Source organism: Pristis pectinata, chromosome 37, assembly GCF_009764475.1.
Source record: "Pristis pectinata isolate sPriPec2 chromosome 37, sPriPec2.1.pri, whole genome shotgun sequence".
In the NCBI taxonomy this organism is placed as follows: Eukaryota; Metazoa; Chordata; class Chondrichthyes; order Rhinopristiformes; family Pristidae; genus Pristis; species Pristis pectinata.
Window position 1 is genome coordinate 9,073,796 of NC_067440.1, and position 21,408 is coordinate 9,095,203.

The 21,408-nt window shown below is 52.6% G+C and overlaps 1 protein-coding gene across 1 annotated transcript in view; it reads left to right on the forward strand.

Moving 5' to 3' along the window:
* The window catches only part of LOC127586471 (rho guanine nucleotide exchange factor 15-like), a 58,689-nt gene that overhangs the window by 20,792 nt on the left and 16,489 nt on the right, over window positions 1–21,408 (forward strand). Inside the window, 9 exon segments of the mRNA XM_052044475.1 lie at window positions 8,550–9,077; window positions 10,013–10,804; window positions 11,702–11,762; window positions 13,068–13,123; window positions 14,587–14,810; window positions 19,242–19,402; window positions 20,816–20,884; window positions 20,886–20,940; window positions 20,943–20,968. Coding sequence (XP_051900435.1) covers window positions 8,588–9,077; window positions 10,013–10,804; window positions 11,702–11,762; window positions 13,068–13,123; window positions 14,587–14,810; window positions 19,242–19,402; window positions 20,816–20,884; window positions 20,886–20,940; window positions 20,943–20,968 — 1,934 coding nt within the window. The 5' untranslated portion in view covers window positions 8,550–8,587.

Genomic DNA, 21,408 nt, shown 5'->3' on the forward strand with positions numbered 1-21,408 from the left:
GTGATGCAACCAGTCAGAATGCTCTCCACCGTACATCTATAGAAATTTGTAAGGGCATTCAGTGACATACCAAATCTCTTCTAACGAAGTCTAACCTTGTTAGTCTGGGTTCAGCACAAGAATTCTTGTAAGGGATGAAGGGCAACTTGCTTCTGGCAGGCAGTCCCAGATTAACATGGGGCTCTTTTCTGGAGAATGAACAGCAGTGTGCGGGAGAGGGTCACAGGAGCAGCAGTGTCGGGGGGAGCGAGCAGGAGCGGGAAGAGTGGCCGCCAGCCGGCCTCGCTGACTTGGTGAGCGAGATCTCTCGGCGCTCCTGGATCCACCCAGCTCCCAATCACTGTGGCTCAGGAGTGGGGAGAGAAGGCACGCGGATACGCCCCGTTCCCGCCCGAGGTGCGGAAGATGCCTGCAGCCCCGCAGTAGCTGGCAAATCCGCCCCCCTTCCATCCCGCCGGTCTCCCAAACGTTCGTCCGTAGGTCGGAGAAGACTCTGCTTCTGTGGGTTCCAAGATGAAGAGCTGGGAAAGGTAGTGACTGATAGGGTGGGCGGGTAGTTCAAGGTTGTTGTCAGGGGCACATGTACCCAGGGTATAAATGCCATGAGAATTAGCTTTTTGTAGCAGCAGCACAGTACATTTCAAACATGACAGACATAAATTACATAAACCTAACATAAATTATGTTAAGCATGCCTTATGAAAGTAGGTTGAGGGAACTCAGCCTTTTCTCCTTGGAGCGACAGAGGGTGGAGGGTGACCTGACAGAGGTGTATAAGATGATGAGAGGCATTGATCGTGTGGACAGTCAGAAGCTTTTCCCCAGGGCTGAAATGGTGGCCACAAGAGGACATAGGTTTAAGGTGCTGGGGAGTAGGTATAGAGGAGATGTCAGGGGTAAGTTTTTTACTCAGAGAGTGGTGAGTGTGTGGAATGGGCTGCCGGCAACGGTGGTGGAGGCGGATACGATAGGGTCTTTTAAGAGACTTTTGGATAGGTACATGGAGCTGAGAAAAATAGAGGGCTGTGGGTAAGCCTAGTAATTTCTAAGGTAAGGACATGTTCGGCACAGCTTTGTGGGCCGAAGGGCCTGAATTGTGCTGTGGGTTTTGTATGTTCTATTATACGAGACAAGGTAAAAATAAATACAACAACGTTAGTGTAAAGTTGAGGTAAATACAGTCTGAGGTAGAATTAGGGTTTTTCGGGTCTTTTCAGGAGCGTTTGATGTCTCTGGGCCTGTCCTCAATGGAGTTCTTCAGGAGGATGAGAGGGGGCGTGGAATCTTATTGGAACCTACCGGATACTGAAAGGCCTGGATAGAGCGGACGTGGGGAGGATGTTTCCATCCGTGGGAGAGTCCAGGATCTGAGGGCACAGCCTCAGAATAAAGGGACGTCCCTTTAGAATTGAGAATGAGGAGGAATTTCTTCAGCCAGAGGGCGGTGAATCTGTGGAATTTGTTGCCTCGGAGGGCGGTGGAGGCCAAGTCATTGGGTGTATTTAAGGCAGAGATTGATAGGTTCTTGTTTAGTGTGGGGGTTAAAGGTTATGTGGAGAAGGCGCGAGAATGGGGTTGAGAGAATCAGCCATTGTTGAATGGCAGAGCAGACTTGATGATCTTGTATCTTACAAGAGCAGAATTAGGCCATTGTAGCTTGTACCTCACAGCTCCGGAGACCCCGGTTCGATACTGACCTCCAGAGCTCTGTGTGGAGTTTGCACATTCTCCCCGTGACTGCGTAGGTTCCCCCTGGGTGCTCCAGTTGCTTCTCGCCTCCCAACGATGTGCGGGGTCGGTGAGCTAATCATTCAAGTTTATTGTCACTGGCATACATACCCAAGGTATAAATGCCGTGAAGATTAGCTTTTTTGCAGCAGCAGCACAATATGTAAACTTAAATAAACAAATTGTACATAACTTTCACGACAAAATAAACAAAATTAAACACAGCAACATTAGTGCAAGTTGAGGGAAATATAGTGCTAGAATATAGTCAGGTGGGTTCAAGAACCTGACGGCAGTGGGGAAGAAGCTGTTGTTGAACCTTGACGTGTGGGTCTTCAGGCTCCTGTACCTCCTGCCTGATGGCAGCATCGAGAAGAAGGCACGGCCCGATAGTTTGCGAGATGCTGTGCTCCTGCCGCTACCTACACGGGGTTCCTGGTGTACAGTCTTGTGACCCCCAATCCCCATCCCGAATGCTCCTCCTCCAGTGGTGGGCGAGAGAGATTCCCAGGAGTCTGTGGGGGTTCACTGCATGCCCTCAAGGAGGCTTTGAGATCTTCCTTGAATCTTTTCCAGCTGCCAGCCTTCGCAGGATAGTGTGCTTCGGGAGTCTGGTCTCGGACACATGAAGGACAGCGTACTAGCTGAGAGTAGCTGTGTGGAGCATCTATGCTGAGGGTGTTGGCCTGGAAGAGAACTTCTGGTGATGCTCCATTGCCTCATTATCCTCCCTACACTGTCCAACCACCATCTTCTCTGATTCCTTAAGCAGAATAACTGATCTGTCGCTGTGATAGGTTTTACCCCGACCAAACTCAGTAAGTCACTGACAGGTTTAATAGTGAGGGTCATTGTTCTTTCTTTGCCTGCTTGGCTCATGTTTTCTGGATTGTAATGTATTCTTAAGACCCTGACATCCTTTTCATCAGTTTTAATATTGCAGCGTTGAACACTAGGCTCTGTTTATCTTTTCAAGTACGTGGATGATGCAGTGAAAAGCAATAATCTTTAAGTGACAGACGTCGGAGGCCAGATAGAGAGAGAGAGAGTAAATACCTTTCCCAGCATTCTGGCTCAAACACATACCATGCACCGCAGGTAACTAGTTAAAGCAACGTGGAACTTGCAGCGTGTTAGGAATTTTTTTCCTTTATTTGTTTGCTCAGGTTTGGAGACTATGCATTATGAGGAGAGACTAAGGGAGCTAGGGCTTTACTCTTTGGAGAGGAGGAGGATGAGAGGAGACATGATAGAGGTGAACAAAATATTAAGAGGAACAGATAGAGTGGACAGCCAGCGCCTCTTTCCCAGGGCACCAATGCTCAATACAAGAGGGCATGGCTTTAAAGTAATGGGTGGGAAGTTCAAAGGAGATACCAGAGGGTTTTTTACCCAGAGAGTGGTTTGGTCGTGGAATGCACTGCCTGGGGTGGTGGTGGAGGCAGGTACATTGGTCAAATTCAAGAGATTGCTAGATAAGCATATGGAGGAATTTAAAATAGACGGATATGGGGGCAGTAGAGGTTAGATAGTCTTAGGCGAGGTTTAAAGGTCGGCGCAACATTGTGGGCTGAAGGGCCTGTATTGTGCCGTACTGTTCTATGGTAAGTGGATGCTGCCAACATTTATCCATCCTGAAGTAACACACCAAATCTGCTGGAGGACCTCATCTGTGGAGAAGACGTCGACAATTCCTCACTCCACCCCCACCACCACCACAGATGCTGCTCGACCTGTTGAGTTCCTTCAGCAGATTTTGTTCATCCATCCTTGCTTGCCTCCAGGATTGAGGAGGTGATTAAAGATCGGCTGCCTTGGTGGGTCTGGAGGGACATGTTGGCCAGCGCAAGTAGGGATGACGGGTTTCTTTGTCTGCTAGGTATTTCTTTTGAATGACCACTTAGTAGGTTCTTGTTACCAGTTACAGCTTTTCTTTTGATACCAGATTTAATGAATCGCTCTAATTTCCCCAGCTACCAGGGTGGGATTCGAACATGTGCCTCCGAATCAAGTCATATCTCTGAACACCCAGCCTGTAACTCAACCACTGCGCAACCAGAACCAATTCTTCCCCCACTGAATAAAATGGAGTAAGATGCGGGGAAAATCTCCGCAGGTTGAGCAGCTTCTGTGGAGCGGGAAGCAGAGTCAGCGAACTGACGAGAAGTCATGGACCTGAAACGTTGATGACGTTTCTCTCTCCACAGATGCTGCTCGACCTGCTGAGTGTTTCCAACGTTTTCTGCTTTTGTGTCAGATTTCCAACAGTTTGCTTTTCACTCCCCAGCCTAATCCCACCTCCCTACAGATCACAGCCCTTCATGTACCTGCCCACTACTGTGGGAGTGCGACAGAGGTGTCTGCCTCCACTACCCTCTCAGGCAGTGAGTTCCAGACCCCCGACACCCTCTGGATGAAAAGAAATACTGCCCAACTTACCTACAGTATTACATCTATAACCCAAAACTATTGATTATAGGTCCTCCAAACCAATCCCCCTAAGCCCATAAATCTCCCTTCACTATCCCCTGTCCCAAGAAGACTCACTCCACAGCACAGCGAACATCCTGGCAAATCTCCTCTACACCCTCTCTAAACCCGCCACATCTTTCCCATTGCCTGGTGACCAGAACTGTGCACCGTAGTCTAACTAGTGTTTTGCGTACAATTCAAGCATGACTTCCCTGCTCTTGTATACTACGTCTTGGCTAATAAAGGCAAGTTCCCCAAGTGCCTTCTTAACCTCTTATGTATTTATCCTCTACCCTTCAGGGATCTGTGGACATAGAAACATAGAAAATCTACAGCACAATCCAGGCCCTTCGGCCCACAAAGCTGTGCTGAACATGTCCTTAACTTAGAAATTACTAGGCTTACCCATAGCCCTCTATTTTTCTAAGCTCCATGTACCTATCCAACAGTCTCTTAATAGACCCTATCGTATCTGCCTCCACCACCGTTGCCTGCAGCCCATTTCAAACACTCACCACTTTCTGAGTAAAAAACTTACCCCTGACATCTCCTCTATACCTACTCCCCAACACCTTAAACCTATGTCCTCTTGTGGCAACCACTTCAGCCCTGGGAAAAAGCCTCTGACTATCCACACGATCAATGCCTCTCATCATCTTATACACCTCTATCAGATCACCCCTCATCCTCCGTCGCTCCAAGGAGAAAAGGCCGAGTTCACTCAACCTATTTTCATAAGGCGTGCTCCCCAATCCAGGCAGCATCCTTGTAAATCTCCTCTGCACCCTCTCTAGTGAGGCGACCAGAACTGAGCACAGTACTCCGAGTGGGATCTGACCAGGGTCCTATATAGCTGCAACATTACCTCTCGGCTCCTAAATTCAATTCCACGATTGATGAAGGACAATACACCGTATGCCTTCTTAACCACAGAGTCAACCTGTGCAGCTGCTTTGAGCATCCTATGGACTCGGACCCCAAGATCCCTCTGATCCTCCACACTGCCAAGAGTCTTACCATCAATACTATACTCTGCCATCATATTTGAACCACATGGACTGCAAGTTCTCACTGCTCCGTTGTCCTTTCTGGTATCTTGCCAGTTATTGCACATTTCCACTGCTTTGTTACCTTTCTCCCAATTAATATCTGCGGAGCAAAAGTTAATGGTTACTATAAGGGAACCAGCGCTGAGAGAAATACCACTGGTTGTCTCAATTTATTAAGAATAGTAAGACAGTTGGACAGTTACATGGATAGGAAAGGTTTAGAAGGTTATAGGCCAAACACAGACAAATGGGACCAGCTTAGATGGGCATCTTGTTCGGCATGGACCAGTTGGGCCGAAGGGCCTGCTTCCATGCTGTATGACTCTATAAGAGGCTTTGACTGATGATCAAAACCATCCAGTCGGGTGATAAGGAATTTGCCCACCTTCCAATGGCTGCGTGGAGGTGGGTTAAGTTGGTTTGAGTGACCAGTGGTAGGGATGTATCTGTATGGGGGTTGGGAAGAGCGGCAGGGAGAGGGGAGGGGTGTGGCATTTGGACCATTGGGAAAAGGAGGGCTTGCAGGAGGGGATGGGGAGGCCAATCCCCTTGGATATGCCGATCCTATGTGAGGCTGGTGGCTGAACTTCACTGCTACTTTCAACCTGTCTTGCCTCAGAGGAGAAAAAGATGGAAAGGGCAATACAGCGGGTAGAGCCACTGCCTCACAGCTCTGGAGACCCAGGTTCGATCACGACCTCCGGCTCTGTGTGTGTGTGTGTGTGAGTGAGGGGTAGAATTTGGGGGAGTTGTACCGGGCAGGAGGTACAGAAGCCTGAAGTCCCACACCACCAGGTTCAGGAACAGCTACTTCCCTTCAACCATTCGGTTCTTGAACCAACCTGCACAACCCTAATCACTGCCTCAGTACAGCAACACTTTGCACTACAAGGGGCTTTTGTTTTGTTCTAATTGTGTTCTTTCTTGTATAATTTTCTATGTGTTTTCCTTGTGAATGTTGTGTATCTGATGCTCTGTGCCTGTGATGCTGCTGCAGGTAAGTTTTTCATTGCACCTGTGCACACGTGGACTTGTGCAGATGACAATACACCCGACTTGACTCAACTTGAGCTAAACTGAAGTCCCTTTGAACACAGTGCAAGCTCCAGTTCTATGGGATTAACGACGACCTCTAAAGTGAAACTGATTTGACAATGCATCCTACAGACATCTGGTTAAATGTTTTCTTGACTACTACATAACAAGGTCGGCAGCAACTAATAGATTATCCCCTATTCAACGTGCCTTTGCAATTAGCTGTTCCTTATTTATTGCACTTTACAATGAGACACTGTTGATATTAGTAGTTGCCTGCTCCTGTAGTTTCCCCTGAGTCACTCTTTATTCACAACCTCTAGCACCTGGATGAGTCACAGAGCCCAGAAATGGCCCTTCAGCCCATCACTTCCGTGCTGACCTCTTTGCCCACCTACCCTGATCGATAAGGTTGGCAGCGCAGCGAAGTGCCACCTCGTCCAATCTTCCCCTCCCGACTTGGGCATGCATCGCCATTCCTTCATCGCCGCTGTGTCCGAATACCGAGACTCCCTCCCCAACAGAGCCTTCACCAGAAGGTCTGCAGCGGTTTGAGGTGATGGCTTCCCCCCCCCCACCCCCCCCCAATCTTCTCAAGGGGCAATGAGGGGTGGGCAATAAATGCTGGCGTTGCCAGCAGCACCCGGACCCCACGAATAAAAGTAAACAGAACCCTCATTGCTTCCTATTTGTAACCTCAAACCAAATCTCTAATAGCCAGATTTCTTTAGAGGTGTACAAAATATTAAGAGCCAGCGCCTCTTTCCCAGGTCACCAATGCTCAATACAAGAGGGCATGGCTCTAAAGTAATGGGTGGGAAGTTCAAGGGAGATATCAGAGGGAGGTTTTTTACCCAGAGAGTGGTTGGTGCATGGAATGCGCTGCCTGGGGTGGTGGTGGAGGCAGGTACATTGGTCAAATTCAAGGGATTGCTAGATAAGCATATGGAAGAATTTAAAATAGAGGGCTATGTGGGAGGAAGGGGTTAGATAGTCTTAGGCGAGGTTTAAAGGTCGGCACAACACTGTGGGCCGAAGGGCCTGTATTGTGCTGTTCTGTTCTATGTTCTCTTTGCATTGTACAGACTTGGACATACGTTTAAGGCAATTAATCAAAAGAATTGGCATTGGGGGAACTTACTTTTCCCAGTGTCTGGAACGCGTGGTCCAAGGGAGTCACGGAAGTAGACCCAATATTGTCGTTCCTGAGGGAGTACTTGAATTGGCAGCTTTTAGTTTCACAACCCTGATTGGAAACCAGTCCAGGCGAGAAGCGCCATGTCCTATTCCATGTAGTTCTGTGCTTACAACTTCAGTGATGAAGAAACCATGGTGATGGATTTGCACTCATGGTTCAGCTGGTAGTGCTGCTGCCTCGTGACTCCAGCGATCTAGGTCCGATCCCGATCTCCGGCGCTGTGTGTGTGTGTGTGTGTGTGTGTGTGTGTGTGTGTGTGTGTGTGTGTGTGTGTGTGTGTGTGTGGAGTTTGCCCATTCTCTCTGTCGCTCTGTGCCTTCCTCCGGGGGGGCTCTGGTTTCCTCCCACATTCCACAGATGTACAGGTTGGTAGGTTACTTGGCCAGTGATTGCCCTTAGTTGTGTGAGTGAGGGGTAGAATCAGATCAGATTTCTTTATTAGTCACATGTACACTGAAACACACAGTGAAATGCATCTTTTGCGTAGAGTGTTCTGGGGGGCAGCGCACAAGTGTCGCCACGCTTCCGGCGCCAACATAGCACGCCCGCAACTTCCTAACCCGTACGTCTTTGGAATGTGGGAGGAAACCGGAGCACCCGGAGGAAACCCACGCAGACACAGGGAGAACGTACAAACTCCTTACAGACAGCTGCGGGAATTGAACCCTGGTCACTGGTGCTGTAAAGCGTTACGCTAACTGCTACACTACCGTGCTTACCCTGGCACGGGGGGGAAGGGGGGAGTTGAGGGGGATTGGTGGGGGGGAGAATAAAGTGGGATTGGTGTAGGAGGAGTGTAAAAATGGGGGCTTGATGGTCGGTGCAGACTTGGTGGGCTGTGCAGAGCTGATGGGCTGGACGGCCTGTTTCTGCTGTATGTCTCCAGGAGTCTCCCACGATCCACAACAATTGAGTCTCATCTCCAATTGTTTGCTTCCCTGGATTGGACCAGAAGGGATTGGGTGTCTAAAATACTCCGCGTTGAATTCAACAGCAGTTATTAATATTTCGTCCCCCCCCTTCTCCCTTACCAAATGTTCCTTTCCGCCCCTCGGTTTGACTTGCAGGCCAAGGCCAGCTGTTGACCCGAACATCTGTAGTTGGGATGGAGCCAACGGCGAAGGAGCCTCCAGAGCTGGAGAAACGGCCACCCAAGCCTCCGCTGAAACCAAAACCACCGGCTCTCGCTCGCGCTGTTGGGACTCAGGGCGACGGCTCGCAGAGAGCCGGCGAGGCGCAGCCTGCCTACCCTCCGGTCCCGGCCAGACGGCAGGTCTTGGAAACGACAGCGGCCGGCGAGGTCTGCCGCAGCTCGGGGAACGTCCGGAAGATCCGGGAGCGGTTCGACAAGGCCTCGGGCCCTCGGGAGGCGGAGGGTGCGGTGAGCGGGGAGAAGCAGCCCCTGGGAGTCAGACGGTCGGAATCGGCCCGGGAGGCTCCCGGGGGCACCCCCCCGGTGCCAAAAGCCCGGAGGAAGCACATGGTGAGGTCGGTGGCCCTTCCAGAGGCGCTGGTGAACCACAGCAAGGATCAGGCACTGTTAGCACCCGCGAGGCCACCTCTCGCTGTACCCCTGACCCAGGACAACCCAACAGGTAGGTGAACCATTAACCGGTCTCTCCCGCCACTTACCCACAAGCCCCTGCGCCCGTTTCCCTGGCAATAGTTTGGCCTTCCATTGCTTTTGCCAGGCCCAGACACGATGAGGGAAAACTCCCTCACCTTCCCTCTGCCTACTTACCCCCCACCTCTTTGTCTCTTGCTCCTCCCCACCCTTGTGTTTGTCCGAGGTCCCGTGGGGTGACGAGGCGCCGGTGGCAGAGTTTTTTGGGGGGTGGCGGTGGCGGGGAGGGAGGTGTTCAGAAGGTTGGGGGTCAGGAGGAGGAGGAAGGGAGAGGGGACGGGAAGAGGGGGGAGAGAAGGGGAACAGGAGGGAGGGGAGAGCAGGGGGGACGGGATGGGGGATGGAGGGGGGGTGGGGGAAATGGGGGCAGGGAGTGGGGAGGATGGGGAGGGAGGGTGAGGGGATGTGGGGAGGAAGAGTGAGGGGGATGGAGGGTGGGGGGGAATGGGGAGGGAGGGTGAGGGGGAATGGGGAGGGAGGGTGAGGGAGAAATGGGGAGGGAGGGGGAATGGGAATGGGGGAGGGAGGGTGGGGGGATGGAGGGGCGGGGGGATGGGGGGAGGAGGGGAGGAGGAAATGGGGGAGGGAGGGGGAATGGGGGGAGGGAGAGTGAGGGGGAATGGAGGGTGGGGGGAATGGGGAGGGAGGGTGAGGGGGAAATGGGGGAGGGGGAATGGGGAATGGGGGGAGGGAGGGTTGGGGGGATGGGGAGGAGGAGGGGTCAACATTACAACTTGGCGCATTGAGCCAGGCCGGGACTTGTACCTGGAGGGTCTCAGGAGGGACAGACACCGGTGGGGGCAGAGGTTTGGGGATTTGGGGAGGGTGGAGCCGAGCTCCTGGTTGTCCAGTGGCAGAACGCCGGGATTCCGGCATGGCCTGACCGATGGTTGATCCCCTCTGCAGATCCTCGGGAGGAGGAGGAGGAGGAAGCGCCAGAGGGCGGCGACGAAGTGGAGGGGGGGACGGAGGACGGCCAGTGTTGCCCCACCCGCTGCCCGTGCCTGTGCCACAGGGAGCGTCCCGGGATGGTGCTGGTGTGGAGGCCCGCCCCCGACGCCGAGGGAAGGCTGGAGATCTCGGAGCCCTCCTTGTCGGACTCCTCGGAGAGCAGCGACAACAAGACGTTCAGCTACGTCCTTCCCATCGGCGGAGAGGCCAATCACTGCCCGGACTTCCGCATCTCCGGAATTAACCCGGAGGCCTCTGGGGCGGAGGCTCCGACAGAGCCGGCAGAAGCTGCCATTCCAGAAGCCCCCCGTCAGCCAGATGGGGGTCACGGATCCTCCGAGACCGCCGGCCCTGGCCGGGAATCGCCAGCCCCCGCGACCAACCCACTGCCGAAGCCCCCGCGCCGGAACAAGCCCGTGCGTCAGTCCTCGCTCGATGGCGGCGATGGTCCCCCCCCTCGGCTGCCCACCAGGAGGCTGGCCCAGGTGCGGCGGTCCGGCCAGGCTCCCGCTGGGATCCGGGGACGCTTTACGGCCGGAGACCTGGACAAGTTGTCCCAGTGCGTGGACCGGCTCAACCTGCACGTCCGGAAGCCGGTGGTCCCCAGCCAGGGGTTCTTCCCCCCACCTCTGCGGCCGGTGGCTGGGGCCTGCCTGGAGCTCCCCAGCCCCACGGTGACCCGGTCGGCCCCCCCAGCCCCAAGGAGAAGCGCCTACAGCCGACCTACGACCGACCAGGTGGACGCCGGTAGGTGCTGCCTTTCACTCGGCTCGTTGGACTCCTCCCCCGACCACCGCTCTCCCTGCCCTCCACCACCTCCCTCCACCCCCCCCCCTCCTCCTCCCCCTCTCCCCAGCCCCTCCTCCTCGACACTCCCCTTCCCTCTCCCTCCTCCTCCACCCCCTTCCCCTCCCTCCCCCTCGCTCCCCCCCCCCTCCACCCACTCCACCCCCCCCTCGTCTCCCTCTCCCCTTCCCTCCTCCCCTTCCTCCTCCCTCCACCACCCCCCCCTCGCTCTCCCCCCTCCACCCCTCCTACCACCCCGTCCCCCTCCACCCCTTCCCCCCCTCCACCACCCCCCTCGCTCTCCCCTCCCTCCACCACCTCCCCACCTCCCTCCTCCCCCCTCTCCCCCCACCCCTCCTCTCCCCAGAGCGACAGCCACCTCCAGTGCAACAGTGGGTGCTGCTGCTCGGCTCCTGGTCGTCAGACAATGTCCGTCACAATCCTGGGATCTCCCTCCCAGGGGTTTTGGTCCAATGCGTGCAGTGGGTTAGAGGGGCAGTCCCATGTCACTGGGACAGAAGAGAAAGCCCCAGTCTCTTGTCACTCAAGCCCTCCAGTCCCAGTAACATCCTCATGAAGGATGTCGTCTGTGGCTCTCATGATCTGCCGTTGCTTTGCTTAATTCGTATAACTGTTCCCATCGGGATTGGGGCAGGGATCCAGGCATCTCCCCTCCTCCAGTGCATTCTGTTTGAGTGGTGATACATGGACGGAGATCGAGAGCAGGAACTCTGATTGGGTTTCCCTTTTTCCCACCACCCCCCCCCCCCCCCCGCCCCCATTCCCTTCCATATTGATGCACCTCACTGGTTGGGAAGCCACTCTCTGCTAAACTCGCTTGGTGCATGTCTTTGACAGGTGAGGAGGAGAACTCGAGGAGCAACGTGTATGAGCTTCACTTGGACATCCTCGAGAGAAGGTCGGAACTCTTGTTGGCCTACAGTGTGATATTACTGGGCAAAGTGCACTATGCTGTGATGGGCCGGGGGGCCCTGCAGTTGGTCTTGTCTGCAGGGTCTTGTGGTAGACCTTCTGGGTGCACGTCGGGGCCACGTATTGAGATAGCGTTGCTATTAATCCCGAGGCAGCTCGTCTTCCTAGAACTACCGTCATCTGCAGCCCTTTGTTGCCTCCACCTATCGCCTCCCAACCTCTGCTGCTCCCACTCTCGTCTCCTCAGCTGGATCTGCTCTTGATCCACCACTCCCCCCATCTCCTTTTCCTGGCTATCTCCGCTCTACTCTTTCAGTGCGGACGAAGGATCTCAACCCAAAACGTCGACCGTCCAAATTTCCCTCCACGGATACCGCCCGACCCGCTGAATTCCCCCAGAATCTTGTTTGTTGCTCCAGGTTCTGGCACCTGCAGTCTCCTGTGGCTCAAACCTCCCGATGCAATTGAGTTCCGATGCGGATTCATCCATTAAAGATCTCCTGTCAAATCATCCAACCTACACAATTTGAATAGTTTCAACTAATAGAAATGGAATGCAATAGAAAGAGGGGCATTTTCATCACCTTGTAAGCTTCCGACCTCACTTGGCCTACCACGAGGGCCAGTCGCCGTGGCAACCTGCACTCTCGGCCTAGTCAAGGGTCTGAGCCCTGACCGTGGCGTTAATTAGACGGGCACGGATTCCCTTGAAGTTTCGGGAATTGGGGAGAACGCAGACCGAAGGCGTTCAAGGAGGGCAAAAATGGAAGAGAGGCATTTGCACAACACCTTTTGCGAAGGGCAGAGATTTTAGAACGGACTTGATGCCTAATGGGGGAGGGAAAAAATCTAGGGCAAAAAGCAGAAGGTGTTGTGGGGGAATCAAGTCTTGTATGCACCTCAGGAGGAGTGTGAAAGGGAGAATAGTCACTTTTTCCTCAGGATAGGGGAGTCTAAAACCAGGGGCCATAGGTTTAAGGTGAGAAATGAAAGATTTAAAGGGGACGAAGGGAAGTTTTCCCCCCTTAGATCCCCTCTTAACCTCTCACCTTATACCTATGCCCTTTTGTTTTAGACACCCTCACCAAGGGAAAAAGAGTCTTATTCTTTCCCCTATCAATCCCCCTCATAATTTTGTACACCCGTCTCAGTTCCCCCCTCCGCCTCCTCCGCTTGTGGGGAAATGAAGCCAACCATTCCAATCTCTCCTTGTAACTGAAATGCTCCGATCCAGGTGAATCCCCTCTGCGCGTCGTTGTAATAGTTGATCAACCATTGTTTTTTTTTGTAGATCTTCAAAGTCGGAGAGTGGGAATGTGAAAGATTGGGAATCCCGATTCGAGAGCGGTAAAGCATTGGCGATAATCGTGGGGTGCTGGTTTTGCGAGATTGTCGGTTCCGTGTGTTGGCCCAATAGTGTGCGGTCATCCCTTTGAAAGAACGAATAAAGACCCCTTGGGACAGGTTCCCTTCTGGCCACGCAGGGCTCCGGTAGGAGCGAGGAGGGGAGTTCGGTTCTCGGAGGCTCCTGAATCGGAGGAGTTGTGGAGAATGGCTCTCTTGAGGAATTTCGAGGGCGAGGTGTGGGGTCTTTTGAGAACCAGGCAGGAAGGTGAAGCTGAGGCCGAGATCAGACCAGGCATGATGTTACTGAATGGATGGATACAGCACAGACAGACCATTTGGCCCATCGAGTCCATGCCAACCATCAACCATCCATTTACACTGATCCCATTTTATTCTCCCCACATCCCCATCAAACCTCCCCCCCTGTTTCTACCCCTCACCCACACACTGGGTTGGGGGGGGGGGGGGCAAGTTACAGCGGACAATTAACCCACCCACCCCGCACGTCGTTGGGATGTGGGAAGAAACCGGAGCACCCTGAGGAAACCCACGCAGTCTCGGGGACCGTGCAAGCTACGCGCGCACACGGCGCCAGAGGTCAGGATACGTCCTGAGTTTGTGTTTGTGAAACAGGGAGGATCAAAGGCAGGCCATTCAGCCCATCGGGTCTTCTGCTCGTACATTAACTTGTGACGGTTCTACAACATCATTCACCCGCTGGAATTTGGGCACCATTCCCCCCCCCCCCCCCAATCCCGATGGCTATTCCCAAGCCTGGAATGTTGTGGGAAGTAAAAGCTGGTATTAGGAGGGTGAGGGGGGTGTTTTGGGGCAGGGAGGGGTTGTGGGGGCCAGAGGGAGAGGTGCTGGCGTGGAGGGAAGGAGTGTTAGGGGAATTTTGAGCAGGAGAGAGTTGTGGGCGGGTGGGGTGGGTTCGAGGGATTATCTGACCAAGGGGAATGCTGTGTGCTGGGATCACAACATTCACAGCGCCGTTTGGAGTTAGCTGGGGGTGGGTTCTCCCTGTGACCAGAACTTGGGGGGTTAGCCTCCCTCAAAGAAGGTTTGACAAGAGCACAGAGTCCACAACGGGGAGAGTGTCCGCTGCGTGTTGGAGGGTTGGTGGGTGAGTCACGAGGGGGGAGGGCATACATGGGGGAGAGCGTACGTGAGGGAGAGGTGATAATGAACCTATCTCATTATTCCTTTTTTTTGCACTATTTATTTTTGTGATTGGTTATTTTGACGCAAAACAGCCAATTTCACGCTGTATAAGTCAGTGATAATAAATCTGATTGTGATTCAAGGTGGGGAGGGGGGAACTGGGTGAGCGATTGTACAGCTGGGTAGTGTCAGATAGATGTGGAGGGGAAGAAGGCTCAGTGGGTGGGTGGTGTCCGAGATGGGGGTAGAATATCCAGGGATGGGCTGAGTGGTCTCACCCCCTCCTCCTTCGATCCTAGAGCCACTGTACCAGACCTACCGAGACACGGTGATCCACAGGGAGATTAAGCGGCAGACGCTGATGAGGGACTCGAGCAGGACCAGCGAGGATTACATGTATGAGAGCATTCCCCTCATCCCCGACACCGAGCGGGCCGACAGCTCCCTGTGGCAGAATCTGAGTGCCGTCCGGCAGAGCGGAATTCTCGACACCCTCAGCAAGGAGGAGAGGAGGCAGCAGGAGGTGGGTACTGCCACTTCCCGGTGAGGTGTGGCCGTCGAGGTCGCGGCTTCTCACGCTTCCAGTGACACTGGCGCGGTGGGTAGAGCCGCTGCCTCATGGCACTGGGGACCCGGGTTCGATCCCGACCTCCGGCTCTGTGTGTGTGTGTGTGTGTGTGTGTGTGTGTGTGTGTGTGTGTGTGTGTGTGTGTGTGTGTGTGTGTGTGTGTGTGTGTGTGGAGTTTGCATGTTCTCCCTGTGACCGCGTGGGTTTCCCCCGGGTGCTCCAGTTTCCTCCCACATCCCAACGACGTGCGGGGGCGGTGGGTTAACTGTCTGCTGTAAATTACCCCCAAGTGCGTGGGTGAGGGGTAGAATCTGGGACGGGGGAGGAGAATGAAATGGGATTGGTGTAAATGGATGGTCGATGGTCTCAGGACAGACTCGGTGGATCGAGGGGTCTGTTTCTGTGCTGTGTGACTCTATAATTAATGAGTGTCTTCCCCTAACAAGGGATTTCGTGAAAGGGGAATCTGTCCAAGGACATCAGTAACACAGCGTTACTTATTTCAGAAACAACTTCTTCCCCTCCACCATGAGATTTCTGAACAGTCCATGACCCATGAACACTATCTCATTATCCCTTTTTTTGCATGATTTATTTTGTAATTTATAGTAATTTTATATCTTTGCACTGTACTGCTGCCACAAAACAACGGATTTCACGTCATGTAGGTCAGTGATAATAAATCTTCTGATTTCTCTGGATCTAGCTGTGCGCAGATTGGGTGTCCCTTCCCCCTCCCCTCCATCCTTCCCTGCATTACGACTGTGACTGCACTTCAGTGAAGTAGTCTGTTGGCTGTCAAGCCCTTTTGGGGATGTCTGGAAGTGGTGAAAGTGACTTTCACCATCTTGGGCCTTCAGTTGTTCTGTACTTCCCAAATGCTGCAAGTTTGGACGTAACAATCTGGATTTAATCAAAAAGCCTTGGGTCCAGAACGCACGAGGAAGCCTCGGCAACGAGCCAAGGTCTGAAGTTCAGCTGTGAAGGATAGTTTCTTTAAAGAAATGATACCCTGATTTATTGCTTCGAACAGGAGATGGTGAACAGCTGCTTTGATGCTAAAGTTAGGTGCTCAATTTAAATTAAAATGAAAATAATATCTTGGCCCAAATCCAGGAACTGTAAAACCATTCACAAAAATAAATCCCTTGCCTTTTTTTAATCAACCTATTAAGAAGTTGTTCTTCATTTTTTCCCCTCTGCATCTGATAGTTAGAATGGGAACTGTCTATGTAAACTTACCGTGATGTAAATGCAAACTCTCTCCAGTGACAGAACTGCACCCTGGAGGTGGAAGTACATGGTTTATATTTCTAGATAAAAATGTGCATTTAAAACACAAAGGAAAAGAACTGGGAGAAGGGAATAGAAGGATATCTTATTAGCTTTTGAATGAAGTAAGGTGAAAGGAGGCTTTTGTAGGGTATAAATGCTATCACGGACTGGTTAGGCCAAATGGTCTTTTAGAGTCATAGAGTCATACAACACGGAAACAGGGCCTTCAGCCCATCTTGTCCATGCTGACCAAGATGCCCATTCAGACTAGTCCATTTGCCAGGGTTTGGCCCGTATCCCTCTAAGCTTTTCCTATCCCTCTGCTGTCTAAATGTCTTTTAAATGTTATTGTACCTGCCTCAACCACTTCCTCTGGCAGCTCGTTCCATCCACGCACCACCCTGTGTGTGTGTGTGTGTGTTGTGTGGTGTGTGTTGTGTGTGTGTGTGTGTGTGTGTGTGTGTGTGTGTAAAAAAAAAAGTTGCCCCTCAAATTCCTGATAAACCTTTCCCCTCTCACCTTAAACCTATGCCCTCTAGTTCGTGATTCCCCAACCCTGGGGAAAAAAGATTGAGTGCATTCACCCTGTCTCTGCCGCTCATGATTTATACACCTCTATGTCACCCGTCAGTCTCCTACACCCCAAGGATAAAAAGGTCCCAGCCTGTCCAACCTCTCCCTGTAACTCAGTCCCTCGAGTCCTGGCAACATGGTAAATCTTTTCTGCACTCTTTCCAGTTTAATAACACCTTTCCTATAGCAGGGCGACCAAAACCGAACACAACACTCCAAGTGTGGCCCCACCAGTGTCCCAACTTCTATGCTCGATGCCCTGACTGATGAAGGCCAGTGTGCCAAACGCCTTCTTCACCACCCTGTCTACCTGTGACTCCATTTTATCTTTCAAGAAACATCTTTATTCACCAAGTGGCTTAGCTTCATTGAGACACTTCACCTACTTGGAGTTGTAGAGTTATATAGTATGGAAGCAGGCCTTTCGGCCCAACTCGTTCATGCTGACCAAGATACCTAACTGAGTCAATCCCACTTGCCTGCATTTGGTCCATATCCCTCTAAACCTTTCCTACCCATGAACATGTCTTTAAAGTGTAGTAATTGTTCCCGCCTCTACCACTTCCTCTGGCAGCTCCTTCCACACACCCACCAACCTCTGTGTGGAAAAAGTTGCCCCTCGGGTCCCCTTTAAGTCTTCCCACCTACCTGCACCGCACCCCCCCCCCCCCCACCTTGAACCTATGCCCTCTAGTTTTGGACTCCCTACCCTGGGGAAAAGGCTGTGACCATCCACCTTATCTGTGCTCCTCATGATGTTAGGTACAAGGTCATCCCTCGGCCTCCTACGTTTCAGGGGAAGCAGTTCACCCAATCCAGTCTCTCCTTGTAACTCAAACCTTCCAGTCCTGGTACTTAACGTACAAGGAGTCCACTTGGCCCATCAGGGTTGTGCCAGCTCTGCACGGAGTGATCCCATCAGTCCCATTTCCCCCCGCCACTTATTTCCTTGAAGTTAATCCCTCTCAATGACCATCAACTACTGTTCCCTTCTTTTCCCACTTGACTAAGGGTAGTTCACAGCAACCAGTGAACCAACCTACACGTTGTTGAGGATGTGGGAGGGAACCGGAGCACCCGGGGGTGGGGGGGGGGGGGGGAACCTACACAGTCACAGGAAGAACATGCAAGCTCCACACACACACACACACACACACACACACACACACACACACACACACACACACAGCGCCGGAGGTCGGGATCGAACCAGGTCTCTGGCGCTGTGAGGCATGAATTTATTTCTTTGAGTTTAAATTCTCCACGTACCTTGGTGGGACTTAAACTTGTCTCCCTGGATCGATGACCCAGATGTCCCTGCAGGTCCAGGAAACAGGCCCTTCGGCCCACAGAGTCCATGCCGACCATCAACCACCCATTAACTCTTTTAAACAAAGCTGCAGAGAGTCGCAGACACAGCCCAGTCCATCGTGAACACCAGCCTCCCTCCACTGATTCCGTCCACACTTCCCGCTGCCTCGGGAAAGCAGCCGACATAATCAAGGACCCCTCCCACCCTGGACATTCTCTCTCCTCCCCCCTCCCATCAGACAGATGATACAAAAGCTTGAGAACACGCACCACCAGGCTCAGGGACCCCTTCTATCCCGCCGTTATAAGACTATTGAACGGTCCCCTAGTACGATAAGATGGACTCTTGATCTCATAATCTACCTTGCACCTTATTGTCTGCCTGCACTGCACTTTCTCTGTAACTGCTACACTTTATTTCTGCTTTCTGCTTTCTTTTTACTACCTTGATGTACTTGTGTATGGAATGATCTGTCTGGATGACATGCAAACAAAAGCTTCTCACTGTACCTCGGTACATGTGACAATAATAAACCAATTACCAATTTAATTCTCCCCACATTCTCATCAACTCCCCCCAGATTCTACCTCTCACCCACATGCGAGGGGCAAGTTACACTGACCGTCAAGTCCTTGTGATGTGGGAGCAAACCGGAGCATCCAACGCAGTCACAGGGAGAACATGCAAATGCCTCGCGCTCTCTCTCTTGCGCCCTCTTGCCTTCTCTCTCTCTTGCGCCCCCTCGCCTTCTCTCTCTCTTGCGCCCCTCGCCTTCTCTCTTTCTTGCGCCCCTCGCCTTCTCTCTCTCTTGCGCCCCTCGCCTTCTCTCTCTCTTGCGCCCCTCGCCTTCTCTCTCTCTTGCGCCCCTCGCCTTCTCTCTCTTGCGCCCCTCGCCTTCTCTCTCTTGCGCCCCTCGCCTTCTCTCTCTCGCATGCCCTCTCGCCTTCTCTCCCTCGCGCGCGCCCTCTCGCCTTCTCTCCCTCGTGCGCGCCCCTCTCGCCTCTCTCTTGCCGCCTCCCTCGTGCGCGCCCTCTCGCCTCTCTCTTGCCGCCTCTCTCGCGCATGCTCTCTCGCCGCCTCTCTCTCGCGCGCGCTCTCTCACTCTCGCTCTCACACACGCACACATGCTGTGGTTCTACCTGCTGCACCACTGAGAGCTCTGGACAAAGGCAGCTTTGTTGTTGTTGTGACTGATATTGAACACATTTTGTTCCCCTCGGTTGCAGAGTATGTTCGAAGTGCTCACATCCGAGGCATCCTATCTTCGCAGCCTGAACATTCTCATTGAGCACTTCATGAACTCCAGGGACCTCAACAACACCATCATCTTACGGGACAAGAAAACCCTGTTCTCCTGCATTGTCAGAGTGCAAGAAGTGAGCGAGAGGTACGGTGCAGAGGATTCCGGTCCTTCTCGTCACCCAGTTGATTCAGCTACCATTCAGAGTGATGTTCGGGTTTCAGCTTGTGTTGAGTTCCATCCACTGGGACGCTACGATCGTATCTGGGTTGTAACCGGGCTCGAATGTCACCCTTTCCCCTCTGACCCAGGGCTAAATCCATCACCCCCCCCAAAAAAAGGGCTTTACCCGGTATCAGGTGAAGGGCGCTGGGCCTGAATGCAGATACAGCCTTCAGCAAATCTTGGCATTAGGCTCCAACGATGGAAAAATCATTTAAGTGAAGCCCCAAATCTAAACGTACCAGACCCTGCCTCCTGGTTGTCATGGTGATTGGTAGGCTTGGCGGGAAAGGCAAGGCCTCTCACTCAAGGTGATCTCTTGGGTCCCTTTGGTGTAGGGTAATAATGCGATCTAAACTGCATTGGGGTGGATGGGAGTGGGCGGCGCAGTGGGTAGAGCCGCTGCCTGCAAGCTCCAAGGACTGGGTTTGATCCTGACCTCCGGCGCTGTCTGTGTGGGGTTTGCACATTCTCCTGTGACCGGGCTGGGTTTCCCCCGGGTGCTCCAGTTTCCTCCCACATCCCAACGACGTGCGGGGTCAGTGGGTTATTGGCTGCTGTAAATTGCCCCTACTGTTCAGTCATAGAGGAGACCATTTGGCCCATCAGGCTTATGCCCATTCTCAGACCAATCCCACTCCCTGTAACCTGGTCTCTTTCACATGCCCACCTCTGATTCTCTCCCCTTCACCCACACATGAAGGGGGCAATTTACAGCGGCTAACTAACCCACCGACCCCACACGTCATTGGGATGTGGGAGGGAACTGGAGCACTTGGGGGAAACCCACGCGGTCACAGGGAGAATGTGCAAACTCACACACACACACACACACACACACACACACACACACACACACACACACACACACACACACACACACAGCGCTGGAGGTCAGGATCGAACCCGGATCTCTGGAGTCATGAGGCAGCGGCTTTACCCACTGCGCCACCCTGCAGACCCACATTTGCAATTTCACATTCAGTCTACAAATGGATATCTAATCACTGCTGATGTATTGCAGCTCATTATTATTTTTATATGGTGAACTAATCATGCCGTTTGACACGTGTGGTGGATGCTGAATGCATGGCTTGAAGAGCCTGACCAGAAGGTATGGCCATGCATTGTTTTTTAAGCATCTCCTTCCCAATCATCTGTGTGGATTCCTGTCCTTGGGCTTGACTCAGAGAGGAGTACGTGCTCCAGGAGATCTGTCCTCCTGTCACAAACTCGGGTGTGACCATCTATCTGACGGACTTTTCCTGGTGACCTATTCAGGGTTACATTGTCAGGGGAAAATACTAACAAGGAACTTTCTTCTTTGATTAAAAACAGTTTTCTGAAGGACCTAGAAGAACGTGTGGATGAGAGCATAAAGATCAGAGATGTCTGCGACATTATTTATTCCACGCCCTGCAAAATTCCAGGTTTATGTTGATTACGTACGTAACCAGTTCTACTACAAGAACAGAAGTACAGCCAACTCATGTAAGCAACCGTCCCGTTTCTGATTTGTGTGGTGCTTGGGAGGGGTGGGGGGGAACGTTGTTATGAATTCATCCACTTCCGTGAGGAAGAACACGGAAGTGGATCATGTGCAGGCGGAAGGGATTGAGTTTAATTTGGCATCGTGTTCGGCACAGACATTGTGGGCCGAAGGGCCTGTTCCTATGCTGTAGAGTCATAGAGCAATACAGCACAGGTACAGCAGGCCCTTTGGCCCAATCAGTCGGTGCCCACCCAGCTCGTCCCAATTTCCTGCGTTTGGCCCATATCCCTCCAAGCCCCACCCCTCCGTGTACCTATCCAAGTGCTTCTTAAATGATACTGTTGTACCTGCCTCACCCACCTCCTCTGGCAGCTCGTTCCATATACTCACCACCCTCTGCGTGAAGAAGTTGCCCTTCTTAAATCTTTCCCCTCTCACC